The 14,906-nt window shown below is 47.3% G+C and overlaps 1 protein-coding gene across 2 annotated transcripts; it reads right to left on the reverse strand.

Annotated features, from left to right (window-relative positions):
• Nucleotides 1-778: 778 nt before the first annotated feature.
• Nucleotides 779-14,672, reverse strand: MPL (MPL proto-oncogene, thrombopoietin receptor; the record flags this gene model as incomplete). 2 transcript variants are annotated; one of them, XM_080655601.1, is made up of 12 exons in its annotated part: nt 779-1,075; nt 1,278-1,365; nt 3,413-3,509; nt 3,694-3,853; nt 7,556-7,698; nt 7,861-8,042; nt 12,112-12,238; nt 12,487-12,649; nt 13,056-13,345; nt 13,829-14,007; nt 14,315-14,447; nt 14,594-14,672. In XM_080655601.1, 12 exons carry the CDS (start codon nt 14,670-14,672, stop codon nt 779-781), a joined length of 1,938 nt encoding a protein of 645 aa, XP_080511727.1. The 2 variants fall into 2 exon arrangements, with proteins under 2 accessions (XP_080511727.1, XP_080511728.1); XM_080655602.1 differs by lacking the exons at nt 779-1,075; nt 3,413-3,509; nt 3,694-3,853 and having other exon boundaries at nt 1,300-1,365.
• Between the last annotated feature and the right edge of the window lie 234 nt (nt 14,673-14,906).

Below are 14,906 nucleotides of genomic sequence, written 5' to 3' on the forward strand. Positions count from 1 at the left end.
GATTAACTAAAACAAAAAAGAAATAAAAAGAATGGACTCTTGAGAGACTGCTATAATTAAGGAGTAGAAGAGATGCCAGGATAAGAGAACAAAAAAGAATAATTATGACCATTCAGCTATATTAAACACTATATCCTAGGCACTGTGCTTAGATTATCTCACTTAATCCTCTTCACAACTCTGTAGGGTTCCATTACCCCTGTTTTATAGACGAGAAACTAAGGCTCAAAGACTTTATTTGGCCACAGCTAGTAAGTGGAATGACAGGAATTGAACTCAGTGCTGACTCCAGAGTTTGTTAACTACTGGAGGAGCAAAACCAGGAGAGACCGTGATGTCATAGAAGCCAAGGTAGGAGAGAATTTAAAGGAGAAACAAGTAGTCACTGTGACAAATGCCGCAGAGAGATGAGATAAACGGAGGGTTAACAAGATCCTACTGGATCTTGCAATTAGAAAGTCTGAGATGAACTTTGCCTGGGCAGTTTCATTAGCAAATTTGTAGTAGAAGAACTAATGGAAGTAGTCCAAAAAGCAAATGCAAAGTGGGGAAGTGTGGCATTAAAGGGGTGAGAGAAAGAAGGTGGACATTAGAGCTTAATCAAATAAATGAGCCTTGCCTGAGGAAAGAGGCTTCTGGATTTATGTCATCAGCAGTACTGCAAGATCAGTGTTGTGAAACCCAGCTACAAGGGTCAACAAAGAGGGTGGAAATGAGGTCTGAGGTGTGTATGGTGTGGGGGTGGGGTGGGGTAGGTAGAGAGGGTGGGAAGAAAGGTCTAGAGGGTTTGGATCTGTCCAGGGTACTGGGAGTGAGGAGCCTGCCAACAGGTCAATGGTAAGTAGGAATGGTTGGCAATGTGAGTGGTGCAGTAGGATCCGGACTCAGCCGTGGGCAGGTGCACACTGGAAATGCAGAGGGGCATGGTCCCCAGGCAAGAGGGCTGCAATCCTCGGTAGTCCATCTGGGTCTGGGAGGAACACAGGGGCAAGGGAGTCTTCTCTGAGGACTTAGGTAGAATTTCAAGGAGGCTGGGTTCCACTTCTTCATAGACATCTGAGACTGCAGCCTTGGGCTGGGAGAGATGAGAGGAAAGGGGGGCTGGATTAGCAGGTCCTGTGCGAGAAGACACAGATTGTGTAGGAAGGAGGGTTTGGCTTGGGGTAGGCCCAGGGCGATGGAATACTGGTAGGCAATGGCCTTGGAAAAGTTGTGTGTGCAAGGATCCAGCTCCTTGTAGGACTTGTGGTGAGTAGTAGGGAGGGGAGTGCACTCACCGGACTCAGGGCTGCAGTATCCCTAAGGTACTGGCCTAGGACCCGGTGCAGGTCTGGAAGTGAGGGCCACAGGGCATGCCTCAGGCTCCTGGGAGAGAAGGTAAAAAGGAGACTGAGTTATGGGAGTGAGATGGGAGGGAGGAGAACATTGAGGTGGGGCAGTGGGGGAGGCTCTGAGGTGGGCGAGTAAAGCTTGGAGAGGTAAGAGTGTAGTCAAGGTAATAAAAGTAAGAGCATAGGTACAAAGGAAACCTCAGGTGGGGGAGGGAAGTTAGTGGTGGGGAGATTAAAAAAAGGAGTGGTACAGAGTGTCCTCAAACATTCTGCTTCAGGGCCTTTGCACTTCCTTTTTGCTCTGTCTGGAACACTCACTTTATTCCCTCGCTTCATTTAGGTCTCTGTTCAAATGCCATCCTGACAAAGAGGTCTTCCCTGACTACCCTGTCTAAGACAGTACCACCTCTCTTCCCCATTACTTTATCTTCTGCTCTGCTTTATTTTTCTTTATAACACTTGACTTATTATGTATTTATTGTTATTGTATCTATTTGTTTTTGTCTCACCCCATTAGAAGAATGTAAGCTCCATGAGAGCAAAGAGTTTGTGTATTTGCTCACTTCTGTATTTCCAGTGTGCAGAACAGTGTGTGGCCCATAATAGGTGCTCAGGTAATTAGCTTAATGAATGAATGAAGAGAGCCAGTGGGGCTTATTATTAAGTTACTGGGGAAGGTGATCTATCTGGGAAGAGTATGGCTTAAGGTATGTTGGGGAACTTCCAATTCTTTAGGTTCATATTTCCACATGGAGGGACTTTAGCTGAACAACATTTCAGGCCTCTTCTGTGAACCTCACGCATATCTCTCCAGGGGAGAAGGAGTGAGTTATCTGGTAAACTGGGGAAAAGTGGCTGAGTATGTCTGGTTCAGCAGCACCACCTCCTCCTTTTCCCCTTTTTTGTTGGATCTGGCTACCTGCATAGAGGCTACATTCCCACCTGCATATTAAAAGTTCAAAGACAGGCATGTTCAAAGAGAGATGATAGCTTAGGACCATCAAAAGAAGCTGCCTAGAGGACTTGCTTTCTGACCTGAGTCTTCAAGAATTAAAAGATGTTACCAACTGAAAGACTGAGGTGGTATGAATTCTATTTTTTTCTGTTTATAACTTCCAATGACATTTCTCCTTAACCTTAGTCTTCCCACATAAATAAGTCATTTATTAATAACATTTATTTAAGGGTGTGCTATTTGGCATACACTGTACTGAGGATTTAAAGATAACCAAATAAGATATAGGGAAGACATAATAAAATAAATGTAGTAAAATGCTACTGGTGCTATGATAGAAGTCTGTACAGGGGTACGAAGAGAGTAGCAAATAGGGGAGGACTAGGAAAGGTTTCCAAGGAGTTGGTGAAGAAAGTTATTTAAAGACAAATGGGTATTAGTCATCCATGGAGGATATTCCAGATAGAGGGTACATTATGTGCAAAGGCACTGAGAAATAAAACCACTTGACTTGTGGAGGAAATCATCAACAGTTTGGCAAGACTGATGAACAGGGTGGAAGAAGATGGAAATGCTGGCAGGGGCCAGATCCGGCGGAGCTTTGCTTGTCATTCTAGAATCTGAACTCTATCCTGGGGAGCTATACAGAGATTTAAAGAGGTACGTGATAAATTCATGTGTGCATTTTAGAAAGAATGGTTGGGTGAGACAAATTGGGGGGAGAAGAGGCTCTGTTTCAGCGAGTCGGGTAGTGTATGTAGGGCTAGAGAAAAGGAGCCATTGTTTGAGCGAGGTTTAGGAGGTGGAATGACCAGACCAGATTAGACTGGATAAGGAGGAGGGAGGCACCTAAGTGTTTTGGCTCGGGTGACAGGTGGACAGTAGCTTTGTTCTTGAGATGAGGAGTCAGGAGGTGGGGCAGTGTGAGGTGTCCAGTACAGTGGGCATGTTAAGAGTGTTAGGAAGCAGTGCGACTCCCAGGGGAGACCTGCAGGAAGCGGCTGAAGCCACAGGTGTGGACTTGCAGTTGTCCAGAAAGTGGGTGTCAAAGAGCTTGGAATGCTTATTTCGAGGCCTCCGGCCCCGCCCTGACCACGGCCCGTCTCCGGCCTGACCGGGGCGGTACCTGTAGTGCGCAGGAAACTGCCACCTCAGCAGCAGCAGGCCCAGGAGCGTGCTGAGGCCCAGCACCAGGAGCAGAGCGGTCACCAGAGAAATCCAGGCTACAGGGATGAAAAAAGTCAGACTCCGCCACCCCTGGCCGGAGCCCCGCCCCCAGGCCCGACCAACTCCGCCCTGGCCCCGCCCCTCGTCGACTCAGGCGCGGTGCGTGCGCTGTGCGGGCGCCCCTCCAATTGCGCAGCCGCAGACCGCCTTTGCCCGGGGGGGGGGGGGGGGGGCCCTCACCGGTCTCCGAGGCGGTCTCTACCCTCACTGGGGCGGACCAGGCGCTCCAGGGGCCTTGGTAGGTGGGGCCATGGAGCCTGGCGCGCAGCTGTAACTGGTAGCTGGAGCGCGGGCGCAGCTCCAAGGTCTCTCCCTGGGCCCCCAGAGGCGGCTCCAGCACCTGCGCAGAGGAGAAGTGAGAAGGCGGTTACGCTTCAGGTGCGGATGGGCGGGCATCCGGTCCTTAAGAGATCGGCATTTGTTGGTCCAAAACCCTACCATTTTGAAACCCAGGGGATCCCTTCAAAATGCCTCACTGACAGGAAACACGCATCCCTGCGGAAACTTAAAGACAGAACATCTCCCCATTCCTGCGGCCTCACTATGTCTGAGGCAAGCCCACCTCGAGAGAAGCGCACCCTGACATCCTGACACACAGACCTCATCTGCATGGAGAACTACTCATCCTGACACAAATACATACGATACCCCTGAACGAGACCCTGGTGCACGCACACTGACTGGGACACATGACCTGCCAGAAACAATGAAATCCCAGACATTCAAATACTAAGGACCCTTTGCAAGTCACACGCATTCAGCAGAGGATGCCAGAATTATGCTAGTGTTGGGGTTGCAAGGACAGATTCTAAGGAGAGGGTACAAGTATCCTGTGCACAAGCAGGGAAACTTTATTACCTTAATCATCTAGCAAGCTTTTATGAACTGCTTGTGATATGCCAAGTATTGGGCTAGCACTGGGGAAGAAGGTAAATGAAACATGGTCCCTTGCATGTCTACTAAGGAAGACATGCAAACAAGTAAATAATTACGAGTAATTAGTGCTATAATCCTATCTAATAAATCGTATCTAATAAAGAGGGAATATGCTAATTGACCATCACTCTGTCACAAAGATGGCTGCACCCACAGCTGAGGCCAAGTTCCCGTAAGGAGCCTTAATGAGCAATCAGTAGGGACCTGAGGCTATGCCCTCCCCCGCCCCAGTGGGGCTTGACAGGGGACCTCAGGCTGTGTCCCCCCACCCTGGCGTCTGGCTGGGGGACCTCAGACTGCACCCCGTGCCCCAGTGCCAGGCCAGGGGACCTGAGGCTACCCCCGCCTCCCGGCAGGGCTTGATGGGGGACCTCAAGGTACGCTTTCCATCCTGGTGCTGGGCTAGGGGACCTCAGGCTGCTCCCCGCATCCCAATGCCAGGCTGGGGGACCTCAGGCCCCAACCCCCACCCAGTGGGGCTTGACAGGGGACCTCAGGCTGTGCCCCCCACCCAGTGGGGCTTGATGGGGGACCTGAGGCTGCGCCCCCCCATTCTGGTGCTGGGCTGGGGGACCTGAAGGGCTTGACGGGGGACCTCAGGCTATGCCCCCCACCCAGCGGGGCTTGACAGGGGATCTCAGGCTGTGTCCCCCACCTGGTGGGGCTTGATGGAGGACCTCAAGGCACGCCCCCCACCCCGGTCTGGGCTGGGGGACCTCAGGCCATGCCCCCGGACCTGGCGCTGGGCCAGGGGATCTGAGGCTACTCCCCCTGCCCAGCAGAGCTTGACAAGGGTGGGACTGGCCAGGTCTGGATCTAGCCCAATGGGGGGGGGGGGGCCAGCCGGGTCTGGGTCTCACGCGATTTTGAGGTGCATGTGGGTGGGTGGGGACTTGACTCTGGATCCCGTGGTGTGCCCCAGACTCTGACAGGAGGAAGGTTTTCATATACATTTTACTAATTTTCTTTCATCTCTGACACTTCTATTATAGAAAAAGGGCAAATAGCAATATTAAATTATTTCCTATAATTAATCCCCTTTTAATGTGCATGAATTTTGTGCACTGGGTCACTAGTAATGATATAAGTAAGGCACCAGAAGCACAAAGGAGCATTTGGTACTGCCTGAGTTGATTGATTGGGGACTACAGAGTAGTTCAGTAGGCAAGCTGGACAGTCAAAGATGAGGCTAAGGCAGTGGTAGGAGGGATTGGAGGACTGTTAGTACAATACATTCAACTTGTTAATAATTAGGGGGAAGAGACAAGGTAAAAAGAAGAAGAATCAAGGAGGATTCCAAGCTTGGGTAACTGGGTAAGTGGTGGTGCCATTGTCAGAGACAGGGTACAGAGGAGAAATAAGTTTGAGGAAGAAATACTATATGGTTCCATTTTATCAAGTTCAACAATAGTCAAACTTATCAATAGTAATGTTGGAATAGTGGTTACCTTGGAAGGGAGGTGTGTGACTGTAGAGGTATGAGGGGCTTCCGGGGTGCTAGAAATAACATATTGTGGTCTGGATAATGGTTACATGGATGTATAGACATGTATAAATTAATCAACTGCATACTTAAAAATATTTGCGTGCTTTACTGTAGATGAGTTAAATTTGGGATATATAGTAGTCCCTCCTTATTCATGGTCTCACTCTGCATGGTTTCAGTTACCTAGTCAATCATGTTCTAAAAATATTAAATGAAAAAATTACAGAAATAAATAGTTTGTAAGTTTTTATTTTTTTAAATGTACCTAACTGTAGTGGCTTCCCTCAGGCTGTTTTATATATTTTTATTTTTATTTGTTGTTGTTAATGCTCACCTGAGGATATTTTTCTGTTGGTTTTTAGGGCGAGTGGGAGAGAGAGGGAAAGACAGAGAAACAGCGATGTGAGAGAAACACATCGATTGGTTGCCTCCTGCACAAACCCTAACCAGGGCCTGGGCCGGGGAGGAGCCTGCAACCAAGGTACGTGCCCTTGACTGTAATCAAACCCGGGGCCCTTTGGTCCGAAGGTTGAAGCTCTATCCGCTGAGCCAAACTGGCTGGGGCTAATTTGTAAGTTTTTAAATGCCTGCCATTCTGAGTAGCATGATGAGAGCTCACACCATCCTGCTCCATCTCACCCAAGATGCGAATCATCCCTTTGTCCTGCCTGATAGTCCCTATGTAGCTGTCAAGGTATTACAATGCTTGTGTTCAAGTAACCCTTATTTTTCTTAATAGTCCCAAAGTGCAAGAGTAGTGATGCTGGTAATTTGGATATGTCAAAGAGAAACCATAAAGTGTATGTATGTGTTTATAGGAAAAAACATAGTATATATATGCTTCAGTACTGTCCATGGATTTAGTACTCTACTAGGGGTCTTTGAATGTATCTCCCACAGATAAGGGGGGACTACTGTATGAGTCTGAAATGCCTCTGGGGGCTTTAGGTAGATCTATCTGGTAAGAAGTTGTATATACTGTGTAGGTGGTAAATACGAATAAAAGTAGAGAAAGAAACTAAGATTTAACTAATGTATATGAGTACCTTCTATCTGCCAGACAGTGTGCTAGATATTTATATAGTTAATCTTTACTGTAACTCTGGAAGGTAGATATATTTATTCTCATTTCACCAATAAGAAAAGTGGGACTTCAAATGTTTAAGTAATTTGCCTGTGGTAGAAGTTTATTCCCATATGATAAGTCTGGGGTGGTTAAAATAAGGTTGTTAAAACCATGGAGTTGAAGCAGTCACCTAAGGAAAGCGCATACTACGTTTATCTAGAAAAGAGTCTGGGATGGGCCTGTAGGAAGCACAACATATCAAGGAAGGGTGGAAAAGGAAGAGCCAGGAAAGGAGGATGAGAAGGTTTGGGCCGATAGATAGCATGAGAATCAGGAGAGACAGGTATCCCAGCAGCAAAGGGAAGAGAAAATATTAAATGGGAGTAGTCAGCAGTATCAGATGCCAAAGAGAAGATACCAGTTGAATCATATAAACACAGATATGCAAGCCTAGACATGGACACACGGATGCCCTCACCCCTGATAACAGGCATGATGAAACTCAGGAATACCCTGTATGGTGAGGTCTGTGGGCATTTGTTCCTTGACCTTACCTTCCAGTCCTGATGGCCTTCTCCTGTGTATCGCAGCTGATAGCAGATCTCTTGGGCTGCCCAGGATGATGGGTGCTGCCATTTCAATTCCAGCTGCCCGCTGGAGACCTCCCTCCAGTGCAAGTTTGGAGTGGAGATGCGCACTACAGGGATGTCATCAGGGACTGGCCTAAGCCCTTCTGTGCATGGGACATCATGCCACCAGGGCCATGGGTCAGAAGTGTCAAAAGTTGGTGATTCTGGGCACAGGGTCAGATGCAGTGGGGGAGGGGCTGTGTGGGAGCAGAAAGGAAGAAAGTTCTTACCGGCCTGGTGGATCCAGAAAGGGGAGCCCAGGTAGCTGTGAAAAGCACCCTGGGCTGTGGTCACCTCCACAAGGATGTGGATAACACTGTCATTTCGTGACTTGAAGTGGCAGCGGGAGACCTGGGAGGGCTGTAATCCTGGATTTTTCTCCTCCTCTTCACACTTCTCCCAGATGGGGTCTCTAAGAATCAGCCACATAGAACCATTGAATTAGGCCTGCCTCAGAAACTAATCCTGATATTCTCCATCCCACAGGGGCTATGCCCTGCATGGATTATAATCTAACTCCTCTCTTGGATGGGCCTCCAGGGCTTGCTCTGTCTTCACGCCATAATGTTTTGTTTTCTGACGTTTGCTTTGGTGCCCCCAGCCTCTTCCTCTTTTTTTTTTTTTTTTTTTTTTAATATTTTTTACAGAGAGGAATGGAGAGGGATAGAGTTAGAAACATCAACGAGAGAGAAACATTGGTTCAGCTGCCTCCTACACACTCCCCACTGGGGATGTGCCTGAAACCAAGGTACATGCCCTTGATCAGAATCGAACCTGGGATCCTTCAGTCTGCAGGCCAACGCTCTATCCACTGAGCCAAACCAGTTAGGGCGCCTCTTCCTCTTAAGAAAGGAGCTAGATGATACATGAAAATAGCATGGGCTGTATAGCGTTCAGGTCTTGGCTTGTTGGTATATAACTGGGCAAATTATTTGGTTTATCTCTGTCCCAATTTCCTCATTTGTAAAATGGGTTAATAATACCTATTTCACAGGATTGTTTCAAAGGTTAAAACCGTCATCATTCTGCAGAAAAACATCCTATGTTTTAAATCTGTTTTCAACCCTGGATGGTGGGCTCAGTGGTTAGAGTGTCAGCCTGAGAACCGAAGGGTTGCAGGTTCAATTCCAGTTAAGGGCACATACCTGGGATGCAGGTTTCTCATAACCATTTGGGGCACGTGTGGAAGGCAACCAATTGATGTGGCTCTCTCACATCAATGTTTCTCTTTCTCCTATCTCCCACTCCCTACCACTCCCTAAAATCAATGGAAAAAATACCTTCCTGTGAGGATTAACAACAACAACAAAAATTTGTTCTCATATAGCAGTTCTCTTAGTCACCTCTATATGTTATTTTACTATTAGATTATTACAACAACCTCCTAACTGGCTTTTCCACCTCCATTTTTGCCACTTCCTTCAATTTGTCCTCCACACAGCTACCAGAATTTGCTTCCAAAATGGTGATCTGATAATGTCCAGAATATATCACAGATCTGCCCATTTATTTTTATCTTGACCACTGCCATATTAGATGCAACCACCATTATCTCTTGCCTGGATTAATGCATGTTTAACTGGTGATCCTGCTTTTATTCTCACCTCTTTATAATTTCACAAAGAAGCCATCTTTTTTTTTTTTAGATAATATTTTTTTACATATTTTATTGACTTTTTACAGAGAGGAAGGGAGAGGGAAAGAGAGTTAGAAATATCGATGAGAGAGAAACATCAATCAGCCGCCTCCTGCACACCCCCTACTGGGGATGTGCCCGCAACCAAGGTACATGCCCTTGACTGAAATCGAACCTGGGACCCTTCAGTCCGCAGGCCAATGCTCTATCCACTGAGCCAAACCAGTTAGGGCAAGAAGCCTATCTTTTTAAAAAATATATATTTTTATTGATGTCAGAGAGGAAAGGAGAGGGAGAGAGAGATAGAAACATCAATGATGAGAGAGAATCATTGATCGGCTGCCTCCTGCACACTCCCACCCCCACCCCCCACCCCCAAAGATGGAGCCCACAACCCGGGCATGTGCCCTTGACTGGAATCGAACCTGGAACCCTTCAGTCTGCAGGCTGTCACTCTATTCACTGAGTCAAACCAGCTTGAGCAAGAAGCATATCTTTTTAAAATGTAAATCATATTATGTCACTCTTTCGCTTAAAATCCTTTAATGGCTCCCCATCCCACTTGGAATAAAATCCAAACTCCATACATACCAGGGCCTTCAGTACTCTATATGCGTTAGCTCCTCCCTTCCTCACCATTTTCTTGTTCTACAATTCTCATACCAGTTTACCACCCTTCATTCACAGGGGCCTTCTTTCCCTGCTGCAGTCATGCCAAACGCACTGTCTTTGCGTTTCACTTTGCCTTAGATTGCTCTGGCTCTAGATTTTCAGTGACTTATTCCTTCTTGCTGCTTAGATTTTAGCTCATTTGTCACCTCCTTGGTGAGACTTTCTCTGACCACTCAGTCTAAATTAGCAGCCCCGCCCCATCCTCCCACTTAGCCTCTATCCCATAACCTTGTTTATTTCTTGTTTGTCACTCCCTCTTCTTCTCCCACTAAAATATAAGTCCCCCAAATGTTGGAACCTTTTCTGTTTTATTTGTCATTCTATCCTCTGTGCTTGGCACAGTGCTTGATAATTGTTTATTAAACAAATGAATCGTGTCATGTCACCTTCCTGATTATAACCCGTAAATGGCTAGTTATTACTAAAATTATTTATCATTTTATGTATTTTATGTTTACTCATGCATTCACCAAATTATTGAAACTGTGTGCCTGGCACTGTGCTAGGCACTATGAATACATAGAGAAGTAATCTTCAAGGAGCTCTCATTTCAGTGGAAGAGGCAGAAAAACAAACAGATGGTATTTTTCAGTGCTGTGCACAGGCTGGTTGGGGAGTATCAAGGCGGATGATCTTACCCAAAATGGGAGGGTCAGAGAATACTTCCTGGACAAGGCAGTGCTTAAACTGAGTCTTGGACTATAAATAGGAGGCAAAGGGGACAAACAGGCATCTGAGGCACATGCTTGGGCACAGATAAGAGATATGATGCTTTGGGGGAAATTCGAAGTGGTGTAGAATGCTTTTAGCACAAGAGGGCCTGGTGGTGAGTGGTAAATGTGAGAGGGCAGACCAAGGTCATGGATGGCCCTGTGGCCTTATTTCTAAGGAGCTTGAACTCAATCATGTAGTAACTACAGAGACATTACAAGATTTTAAACAGGGAATTGTCACAATTGGCTTTATACTTTAGGAAGGTCATCTAACTGCATTTTGTAGGAGAGGATTTGTGAGGGTAGAGTAGGAGAGAGCTATTAGGACACTGTTTATGGTTTCCATGTGCAAAGTGATGAGGATCTGAAAATAAGGTTGTGGCAATGGGGTTGAGGGAAATAGATGGATTCAAGAGATACTGAAGAGGTAGAAATAAGTATTTCTGATTGGACTTTAAGGTATAGAAATGGCAGAAGTCCAGGGTAATTGCCATGTTTCAGGCCTGAAAAATTGAGCTGATGGTAGGATGGAGGACAATAAGAGGAGTAGCAGGTTTTGGTGGAGGAAAGGATAACTTCAGTTTTGTTGCCCTTGAATCCATTCAAGGCACCTGTATACTTGGAAATCTATGCAGTTATTAAAAACAATGAGTTGCATTTTTTAATGATCTCCAAGGCATATTTTAAAGAAAAAAAGTATCATATATATCTATATATCTATATATATAATAAACTAGTATACACACACAAACATACACACAGATATGTGCAATTTATGCTGAAAATTAAGTATTATGTATAGACATATATAAATGTATAGAAAAACTGGAAAAATACATTAAAACTGTGAATAGTGTTTTGTTTCATTATTCATTCATTCATTCAACAATTTTTTACTGAACACCTACTATGTTCCAGGCACTGTGATAGGTGAAAATACATTGGTGAGTGAAAATAGACACTGATTTCGCCCTCATGGATCCTGTATAGTCAAGATCAGCCTTTTCCAACTGGAATTCTGTCAGAAGAAAGTATTTTATCCTCACCTGAAGATATGTTTATTGGTTTTAGAGAGGGAGGAAAAGGCAACGTTTTGATTGGATTTGATAGATAGTGAAAAGTTGCAGTACATATTTGAATAAGGGAAGGCCAGGCAAAATCTGAGTTTAACAAAGGTCACTCTGTCAGCAGCATGGGGGATGAATCGGAGGTGAATGAGAATATAGGCTGTTGCAGTGGTCCAGGTGACATGATTAAAACTGAACTAAACCAAGACATCCCCAGTGGGAATGGAGAGAGTTTGAGAAGATAAAACACCCATTGGAGGATGAGAGCATGGAGGCCATTTGGTTTTGGGACAGGGAGGGGAGTGAGAGGACCAAGAACAACCTCTCCCTTCTTTTGGCAAGATTGTGCCTTTCTCCCATGACATCAAGCTCAACCAGTAGTTCAACTCTCACCTGTCTCTGGGACAGCACCATGGCCTGCTGTGATAGAAGAAGCCTTGGGAGCTAGCACGGTCCTGTTGCTGCCACTGACAGGTAACATTCTTCAAGTCCAGGGTAAAGCATTGTAGTCCAATTTCCACTGAATCAGAGAAGCAAATCACATTAGGGCCCACAGGCTTCTACTCTATATGATATCCAGGTCATCTTTACATATATAACTTGGAACATTTACTTCTATTCTTTGTTTTCTCCCTGAACATAGTTCTCTCTGTAGCAAGTTTGAGGTCATCAGGAAGGACCAGGGTTATCAGAGCTTCCATGTCCAGCCCATGCCTCTCTAAAGACCTTTTTATTTCCTCTTCATCTCCTCATTCCTTTATGACTCACCTGCATCTCCAGGCAGGTCCACAGTTGCAGGGTGGGACCAGGGTCCCCAAGAGCCATGGAGGGAGACCCCATCAGGTTGGCTGCGCAGCTGGAGCCAGTAGGAATTCCCAGGCTGGAGCCCTGAGATGAGGCAGCTTCCACTCATCACTGTCAGAGACGCAGCCTTGAAAGAAGAATCCCAGTCTCAGAATCTAGGTCTGCCTCTCAGCCAAGATAGCCTCCATCTCTTATATTTGAAGCCCCACAGCATGCCTGTGGAGAGATGCTCAGTTCCTTACTGGATAGATATGCACACAGACTGGAGGCTAGGTCAGTGGGTTTCAGGTGGTGTTCTGGGGTTTTGGGGGAAGTCCCCATTAATTTGGAGGCCCGAAGCTCTCAACTTTGTTGGTGTGAATGATCCAAAGTGGAAGATCCCTAAATAGACACAGTTCCTGAGGACCAATCAGAGTTTGTACTAATTCCCCAAGGACCAACCTAATCTAGTATCCCCAAAGTATGGCCTGTCCTTTCTTGGGGCAAAATTTGGGGTAGGAGATAGGAAGTGGAGTGGAAGAAGGCCAGAATACTTCTCTAGTTGGGGAGATCTGCTTTGGTCCATCCTGTTGGGGCTGTGCACATGGAGTCTGGTCCAGAGCTGGGGCTGGGTTTGGCCTCTGCTGAGCTGGGCAGCAGGTTTCTGTGGACAGCAACTTCATGACTGTGGGACCACTGGAGTTCCTGGGATCCTTGGGGCCATAGCGGAGTTCATGCCTCAGGAAATCACTGATTTCAGGAGCTGGGGCCTTCCAGCTGATCTGAAGTTCCCCTGGTTGGCTCCCACCTATGGCCTTGATGATATTGGGGGGAGTTGGTAGGCCTGAGGACAAGATAGGGCACATCAGAACTCTCTGAAGCCACAGTCCACAGTTGAGCCCATGGATTGTAGAGAGGAGTGCTGGAGGCTGGATTGGCTCTCTTGGAGAGCAGCGCCGGGAGACTCCGTGTCCTGTTCTCCTTTCCTCATGAGAACAGTGACCTCTTTCCAAGTTAGTTAGACTCAGTGCTCCTCAAGAGCAGGGATCTCTGTATATTTGTCACCTAGCACAGCTCCTGGCACTTTTGAATGAGTGTGTAAATGAATTGGTTAATGATGGGAGGGCCAGGGTATCTCTGATGTGAAATGAAGTCTAGGTCTTGATGCCAAGGCTGGGAGGAATTATAGGGTGTCTTGAGGTGTCTCTGGGGGTCTAGTAATGGAGGGCATGCATGTTGTCCTGAAAGAGTACTAACTGGTCTGATTCTATGATGTAGCCTGGGGGCAGCAAATAGAGGGGCCAGGGTGATGGAGGATGGCCCTTACCCACACTATCCACAAAGAGCACCCGCTGGGTCAGATTCTGATTCAAGAACACGTTCTTCACCCAGAGGCGCAGTGGGAAGAAGAGACGAACTTCATCCTGGGCTGGAAACTGGCACACATATCGAGTTCCAAAGGGAGACACACTCTGGGAACTCAGGGGGCAGGCACGGGGCTCCTCCCTGTGGGCATAGGAAAAGTCCATCCTACCTACCCAGCCACCCTCAGGACCCAGGCTGGCCCCAAGCCCCATTTCTATTTCCATTACTGTCTTTTTTTCTCAGTGCCTGCGATAGGTTGGATGAGGGGTTATGTAGGGGCTTGAGCTGGATCTATCCAAAGCATATCAGTTCATTAAGTGGCTACTTAAGGCATGTACTTGAAGTAATTCTCTTATGGGGCCAAAGGCAGGCAAAGCTACTGGAGCAGGGCTCAGCTGAGGTAGGAACAGGACAGGTGCAGGGGAGTGGGGCACAGCCCAGCACATACCCTGGGTAGGCATACAGCAGCTGGTATGTTCCACTGGGTGCTGCCTCTTCCTCATCCCAGAAGCAAGTGAGGTCCTCAAATGTTTGAGAAAAACAGTTCAGAGGCTCTGAGTCCAAGGCCAGCAAGGAGGCATCTGAGGAACAGCTGGTGAGTTGGGCTCTGGGTCCTTCCAGGCATGTTTGAGAAAGATAGGGGACCAGTGGGAGCCTCCTAACTTGCATCCCTCCCAGGGTTCCCTCTTCCTGGCTATACGTGAGATCCACCCTCCACACACCTCACCTTGGCTGGCGACTTGTGCCAGGTTTGGGGGAGCCAGGAGGAGGCAGGAGGTGACCACCAAGAGGGCCCAGGAGGGCATCTTCTCCGGCACTGTGTGCCTGCCTTAGCCCATCCTCCCTTCAGGAAGCCGGGCCCCAATCCCCTCCCGGGCCAGCCCCTCAGGTTCCTGTCAGATACAGCCCCACGTCCTGTCCCTGTCCCTGCCCCTGTGGGGCCTATCCAGACCACACTGGGGCAAGGGGCCAGGGGAGGGGGAAGGGGACAGCGGGTAGGAGGGATTTGAAAGAGAGGATAAAGGCTTTTTGGTGGGAGG

The sequence above is a fragment of the Plecotus auritus genome (assembly GCF_963455305.1).
Source record: "Plecotus auritus genome assembly, chromosome: 2".
NCBI lineage: Eukaryota > Metazoa > Chordata > Mammalia > Chiroptera > Vespertilionidae > Plecotus > Plecotus auritus.